At 48.3% G+C, this 7,280-nt stretch overlaps 1 protein-coding gene across 2 annotated transcripts; it reads left to right on the top strand.

The window, feature by feature from the left end:
• Nucleotides 1–5,201: 5,201 nt before the first annotated feature.
• MYMX (myomixer, myoblast fusion factor) lies at nt 5,202–6,523 on the top strand. Of its 2 annotated transcripts, none has more exons than XM_032141192.2 (2): nt 5,202–5,258; nt 5,739–6,523. In XM_032141192.2, exon 2 carries the CDS (start codon nt 5,761–5,763, stop codon nt 6,013–6,015), a length of 255 nt encoding a protein of 84 aa, XP_031997083.1. In that variant the 5' UTR covers nt 5,202–5,258; nt 5,739–5,760; the 3' UTR covers nt 6,016–6,523. The 2 variants fall into 2 exon arrangements, with proteins under 2 accessions (XP_031997083.1, XP_031997082.1); XM_032141191.2 differs by having other exon boundaries at nt 5,216–5,284.
• The last annotated feature ends 757 nt before the right edge of the window (nt 6,524–7,280 follow it).

Genomic DNA, 7,280 nt, shown 5'->3' on the forward strand with positions numbered 1-7,280 from the left:
GTTCAAGCGATTTTTGTGTCTGAGCCTCCTGCGTAGCTGGGATTACAGGCACACACCACCATGTCCAGCTAGGGGGTGTGTGTGTGTGTGTGTGTGTGTATGTTTAGTAGAGAAAGGGTTTCGCCATGTTGGCGAGGCTGGCCTCGAACTCCTGACCTCAAGTGATCTGCCGCCTCCTCCTCCCAAAGTACTGGGATTACCTGTGCGAGCCATCGTGCCTAGTCTAGAATTTCTTTTTAGAGACAGGATTTTGCTATGTTGGCTGGGCTAGATTTGAACACCTGGGTTTAGGCAATCCTTCTGCCTCAATTTCCCAAGTAGCTGAGACTATAGGCATGTAGCACTATGCCTGGCTAAAAGAGAGGATTTAAAATGTTGTCTACTGGGTATGGTGGATTATGCCTGTAATTCCAGCACTTTGAGAGGCTGAGGCGGGAGGGTCACTTAAGCTCAGGAGTTGAAGACCAGCCTGGGCAACGTGGCCAAACATGTCTCTACTAAAAATACAAAAATGAGCTGGGCATGGTAGCATGTGCCTGTAGGCCCGGCTACTGGGAAGGCTGAGGTGGAAGGATCAGCTGAACCCAGGAGGCTGAGGCTGTAGTGAGCCATGATCATGCCACTGCGCTCCAGCCTGGGTGACAGAGTGAGACCCTGTCTCAAAAAATAAATAAATAAATAAATAAAAATTTAAAAAAATAAATAAAATACTGTCACCACGAAGAAATAATAAATATTTGAGGTGATATATAAGCCGATTATCCTGATCTGATTATTCCATAATGTATACATGTATTGAAATATCACTTTGTATCCCATAAATATAAACAATTTTTTATCAATTAAAATAAAATGAAACAAAAAAACCAGAATGGATAAAGAACATTGGGAGAAAGAGAATTTTGTATAGTCAAACTGACTAAAATTTAATGAATTTATTTAAAAGGTTTTACAAATTAGCCTTAATATAAAAAAAATACACTTATGCAAAACTAGAATTTGGGCTTGGTGGCTCATGCCTATAATCTCATCCTTTTGGGAAGCTGAGGCAGGAGGATCACCTGAGGCCAGGAGTTCAAGACCAGCCTGGGCAACGTAGTGAGAACTTGTCTCTCCAAAAAAAAAAAAAAAATCTTGACTGGGCACACATGCACTTGTAGTTCCAGCTACTGCAGAGACTGAGGTGGGAGGATGGCTTGGGCCCAGAAGGTCGAGGCTGCAGTGAGCTGTGATTGTACTCCAGCCTAGGAGACAGGGTAAGACCCTGTTTCTAAATAAAAATAAAAATAAATGAATAAATCAATAAATGACAAGGTTTTCTAGGAGCTTTTGTCAGCTCTTGAAAAGAGATTGCTGGCTGGGCGCTGTGGCTCATACCCGTAATCCCAGCATTTTGGGAGGTGGAGGTGGGTGTATCACGAGGTCAAGAGATTAAGAGCATTCTGGCCAACATGATGAAACCCCCTCTACTGAAAAACAATACGAAAATTAGCCGGGCATGGTGGTGCACACCCGTAGTCCCAGCTACTTGGGAGGCTGAGGCAGGAGAATCGCTTGAACCTGGGAAGCAGAGGTTGTAGTGAGCTGAGATCACGCCATTGCACTCCAGCATGGGCAACAAAAAAAGAAAAGAAAAGAATAGAATAAAATAAAATAAAAATAAAATAAAATAAAATAAAAGAGATTGCAAAAGGTTTTTCTTTACCTTTTTTTTTTTTAGACGGAGTCTCGCTCTGTCACCCAGGCTAGAGTGCAATGGCGCGATCTCCACTCACTGCAACCTCCGCCTCCCGGGCTCAAGCGATTCTCCTGTCTCAGCTTCCCGAGTAGCTGGGATTACAGGCACGTGCCACTATGCCCAGCTAATTTTTGTATTTTTATTAGAGACGGGGTTTCATCATACTGGTCAGGCTGCTCGAACTTCTGACCTCAGGTGATCTGCCCGCCTTGGCCTCCCAAAGTGCTGGGATTACAGGCATAAGCCACTGCGCCCGGTCTCTAGTATTGTTTCATAATGACAAGTGATCCTATTTAATCAAGAGTTTTAAAGATTTTGACATTTTTTACAACTTCCCAAAATTAAATTCTAAATAAATTTTTATTTCTTTTTTGAGGCAGGGTCTTACTCTGTCACCCAGGCTGCTGTGCAGTAGCATGAACACAGCTCACTGCAACCTTGAACTCCTGGGCTCAAGCGATCTTCCCACCCTAGCCTCCTGAGTATCTGGGACTACGGGTGTGCATTGCCATGCTCAGCTAATTTTTTAAATTTTTACTTTTTTGTAGAGACAGAGTCTCACTATGTTGTCCTGGCTTATCTCGAAATCCTGGGCTGAAAAGTCAGAACCTTTGGCTTTAACTCTGAGTGAGATGTGAGCTATTGGATAATTTGAGCAGGGAAAGGATCAGATTCAGTTCATGTTTTATAAGCATCATTCAGGCCACTGTGTAGAAAAGAGAAACAGGAACATCAGTTAGGTGGATACTTCAATGATTCTGGCAAGAGATGATGAACGTTCAGATGAGGGAAATCACAGTAGTATCAGTGACAAGTGGTGAGATTCTGAAGATTTTGAAAGTAGAGCCACCAGGATTGGCTAATGTGGGTAGTGATCTATAATAGGAAGAGAGGAGTCAAGAATAACTTCTAAGATTTTGGCCAGAGTAACTAGAAAGATATAAATTGCCATTTAGAGATGGGAAAGCCTAGGGAAGGAGAAAGAGCAGGTGTAGAGGAAGATCAGGCTGTTTATCTGCTGTGAGGCTTTAGGTGAGTTGCTTAACCATCCTTGATCCCCAGTTTCTTCGTTTGTACAATGGTTATAATAATTGCTCCCCTGCAGGGTGGTGGTGAGAATTTTGTTTGTTTTTGACATGGAATCTCACTCTGTTGCCCAGACTAGAGTGCAGTGGCATGATCTCGGCTCACGGCCACCTCTGTCTCCCGGGTTCAAGCAATTCTTCTGCCTCAGTCTCCTGAGTAGCTGGGACTATAGGCACATGCCAGCACCCCTGGTTAATTTTTGTATTTTTAGTAGAGATGGGGTTTCACCGTGTTGGCCAGGCTGGTCTTGAACTCCTGACCTGAAATGATCCGCTCATCTTAGCCTTCCAAAATGCTGGGATTACAGGTGTGAGCCACTATGTCTGGCTAGTGGTGAGAACTGAGCAAGATCCTGAACTCAGAAGCTTGGCATATGTGTGTACCCAGTGCACCTGTCACCCACAACACTATGATAGCACATGGTCATCATACCTCCTCAGGAAGCAACTGGAAGGAGAGGAAGACTCTGCCTATGAGTCTATACTCTCTAGCTCCTCTCTTCTGCTTCCTTTAGGTAGAAGTGGGACAGGCCTTTTTGACCTTGTAAGTTTTCTTTCTTTAGGGTCTTACATGTTGATGGAGATGATGATGCTAGTGGCGGCTGGTGGGGATGATGACAAATGCTCATATTCCCAAGGCCTTGAGGTTTACAAAACACTTCATGGACAGTATCTCATCTGATCCAGCAAGGCAGGAATTATACTTATTTTATGAAGTAGAAGAATGAAGTATTTATAAAACCAAATAAGTTGAGTGCAGTGGCTCACGCCTGTAATCCCAACACTTTGGGAGGCGAAGGTGGGAGGATCTCTTGAGCCCAGGAATTAGAGACCAGCCTGGGCAACACAGTGAGACCCCTGTCTCTACAGAATAAATTTAAAAAAGTAACCGGGTGTGGTGGCGCCTGCCTGTGGTCCCAGCAACTCAGGAGACAAAGGTGGATCACTTGATCCTGTGAGGTTGAGGCTGCAGTGAGACATGATCATGCCGTGGCCCTCCAGCCTGGGTGACAGAGTGAGACCTTGCCTCAAAAAAATAATATAAATAAAATAAAATAAATAAAAATAAAAAACAGGCTGGGCGTGGTGGCTCACGCCTGTAATCCCAACACTTTGGGAGGCCAAGACGGGTGGAGCACCTGAGGTCAGGAGTTTGAGAACAGCCTGGCCAACATGGTGAAACCCCGTCTCTACTAAAAATACAAAAATTAGCCGGGCGTGGTGGCGGGTACCTGTAATCCCAGCTACTCAGGAGGCTGAGGCAGGAGAATTGCTTGAACCTGGGAGACAGAGGTTGCAGTGAGCCAAGATCATGCCACTGCACTCCAGCCTGGGTGACAGAGCGAGACTCCGTCTCAAATAATAATAATAATAAATAAATAAAAATAAAAAAGAACATAAAACCCAGGCTATAAACCCAAAGAGATATACCCAGCTATCTCATAGAATCTCATTTAATCTGAGGGAGGAAAGCAGGTGGAGGAGAGGGTCTTGAAGTAAGCATCAAAGGGGGAATGCCACCCGGCTGTGTCCAGCTGTGCCCAGCTAGGAGATAGACTGTGCCTCTACTTTTCTTCCCCCAGGAGAGGGCCCACAGGGGCCTGCTTGGGTCCTAGTCTCCCTGTCCCAGCCACTCTGAGCATGCCTGGTGTTCAGGTGTGTGTGCGGTCTGCAGACTCACTGCTTCTGAGGTTTAGGCAAGCAGGTCTCATATATTGTCCTGTTCCAGTTACTCCTTCCAGTTACTCCCAGTTACTGAGGCTACAGCGGAGAGGACTGGAGCCCAGAAGGGTCAACATTCTTAAGGAAACACAATTAGAAAGTGCAGTCTGGGCCGGGCATGGTGGCTCAGGCCTATAATCTCAGCAATTTGAGAGGTCGAGGCGGGTGGATCACTTGAGCTCAGGAGTTTGAGACCAGCCTGACCAACATGGTGAAACCCCGTCTCTACTAAAAATACAAAAAAATTAGCCTGGCATGATGACACACTACTATAATCCCAGCTACTTGGGAGGCTGAGGTAGGAGAATCGCTTGAACCCAGGAGGCAGAGGTTGCAGTGAGCTGAGATCCTGCCATTGCACTCTAGCCTGGGCAAAAAGAGCAAAACTCGGTCTCAAAGAAAAAAAAAAAGAAGAAGAAGAGAAAGAAAAAAGAAAGTGCAGTCTGGATTCCAACTCGGAGGGAAATCCTGCATATGTTCCCTTCCCTCTCCTCCCCCTAGACTGGGAAGTGGGGGCCAGCCCAGCTGCCCGCTCCCCTCAATAATACACCAGGTGTGAGAACACAGCTGTTTCTTCATTGTTCCCCCACCCAGGCGGGCTGTAATTGGTGGGGCAGAGCAGGGCGGGGCTGCCCCCATGTTGAATCCAGTGGGGCTATCTCCACTCCAGGCAAATCCAGCCAGAGACTGATTCTGAGCAGCAGTTCTGCCCGGTGAGAGCTGCCGCGGATTGGTGGGGGTAGGGGACTGAGAGGTCAGGGAGTGTCAGGTCAGGGTGGATCAGGAGCCCCAAAAGAAAAATTAGAATTGCCTGGAGAAGAACTCCTGCTAGACTGAGGGAGAAGGGTTAGGGAACTCCAGGGGCACGGAGGCTGTGCAAGAGGAGGGGGTGACTGGAGGAAGGGAGGGGCCAGGGAGCAGTAGGAATGCCTGGAGCTGGGAATGGCAAGCTGTAGGTCTTGGTTTACTGTTGCCTTGGTTCAATCTCCTCATCTATGCTATGGTGAGAACCTTCCTGCCTCAGCTGCCTTGCCAAGAGAAAGGGCTTCATGAAGGCAAAAATGACCTACAAATTGAGGTCAGGAGCAGGAAGGTGTAAACTGAAGGGAGGGGGAACTCCTGCCCACCCCACGTCCTTGCCAGGTGAGGCAGAAGCAGGACATGCAAGCCTAAAGTCTGTGTTGTCTTCCCAGGCACTGACTCACTGGCCCTGCCATGCCCGCGCCACTGCTCCCGCTGCTGCTTCGATTGCTGCTGTCCCGCCTGCTGCTGCCTGCTGCCCGCCTGGCCCGCCAATACCTCCTGCCCCTGCTGCGCCGATTGGCCCGCTGCCTGGGCTCCCAGGACATGCGAGAGGCTTTGCTGGGCTGTCTGCTGTTCATTCTCAGCCAGCGACACTCGCCAGACGCTGGGGAGGCCTCAAGAGTGGACCGCCTGGAGAGGAGGGAGAGGTTAGGCCCCCAAAAGTGAGGCCACAAGTCCTGGCAGCAGCTGTATCCACAAAATGCTTTCTTTTGGAGTAGGATAATCCTGGCACCAGCACTGACCGAAGCCTGCCCGGTGGACAGAAGATATAGTGAGGGTTGTGCATGAGAGGGATCTGCCACAGACATGCCTCTCCACTCCCAACAGAAATGTCTTTCTGGAAGAATGCCTTGCATCTAGCACAAAACTGATTATTGCCCCTCTGTCCTCCAGCAGTTCCTCCCGAAGACCGCTTCTAGTCACCTCTGGCCTCAGGTGGGAGGGGAACTAACACCCACCCACCCCTGCCCTCCCTGCAAATGGGAACATCAAGGTTCCCAATGCTTAACTGAGGGACAAGTGACAATTTAGCAGAGAGGCAAGATTTGAATCCAGACTGTCTTCCAGACTCAGGACCTACCTTAAAATAATATCTGACTTGCCTATGGAGGCAGACCTGCCTGCAAAGCCCAGCACTCAGCAAGTGCTCAATAAATATTTTATTTGAATTCTTTCCATGGCTTTGAAAGTTTAATCACTCAGACTGTTGCCCTGCAAAACAGTTTAACCTGGCCTGGCAGTTGGTGGGGGTGGGGGAGAGGAGAGATGGACAATTGTACAAGGGTTTATTTTGCTACCTATTCCACTGTGGTTTCAGTCCTCACAGCCTGGAAGTTGTTTCCCCCTGCTTAGTTTCGGTCAGTATGTCACACTGTGACCCAGAAATGGCTTGAGTCTGTCTAGGAGGAAGTTTGCCTGGCTAGCTCACAGTAGGGAGGAAAATATCCTCCAGCGAGTTTGAGGACTTCTCAGCTAGTCGTGGTGGGAAGACAGGTGATACGTTTGCTAAGAGACTGGGTGGGAGGCCACCCAGGGAGGCAGTGCAGAAATGCATCCCGTTGAGGGTCATCCCACCCCAGAAGAGACTAGGGGTGGGTGAGTGGCCTTAAGAACTGACTTTATCATTTCCTCCTCCCTAGTGGGAGGCCCCTCAGGGGTCAAATAAGAGCCCCAGAAGAGTCAACATGCTTAAGGAAACACAGGAAGTGCAGTCTGGGCTGGGCGCGGTGGCCCACACCTGTAATCTCAGCACTTTGGGAGGCCGAGGCAGGCGGATCGCCTGAGGTCGGGAGTTCGCGACCAGCCTGACCAACATGGTATTTTTAGTCTCTACTAAAAATACAAAATTAGCCGGGCGTGGTGGCGTATGCCCGTAATCCCAGCTCCTCCGGAGGCTGAGGCAGGAGAATCGCTTGAATCCGGGAGGCGGA

Source organism: Hylobates moloch, unplaced genomic scaffold (genome assembly GCF_009828535.3).
Source record: "Hylobates moloch isolate HMO894 unplaced genomic scaffold, HMol_V3 SCAFFOLD_20, whole genome shotgun sequence".
Taxonomy (NCBI): Eukaryota; Metazoa; Chordata; class Mammalia; order Primates; family Hylobatidae; genus Hylobates; species Hylobates moloch.

Excerpts from the sequence above, each read along its gene's own strand:
- MYMX (XM_032141192.2), top strand. The coding sequence starts at position 5,761 with ATGCCCGCGCCACTGCTCCCGCTGCTGCTTCGATTGCTGCTGTCCCGC.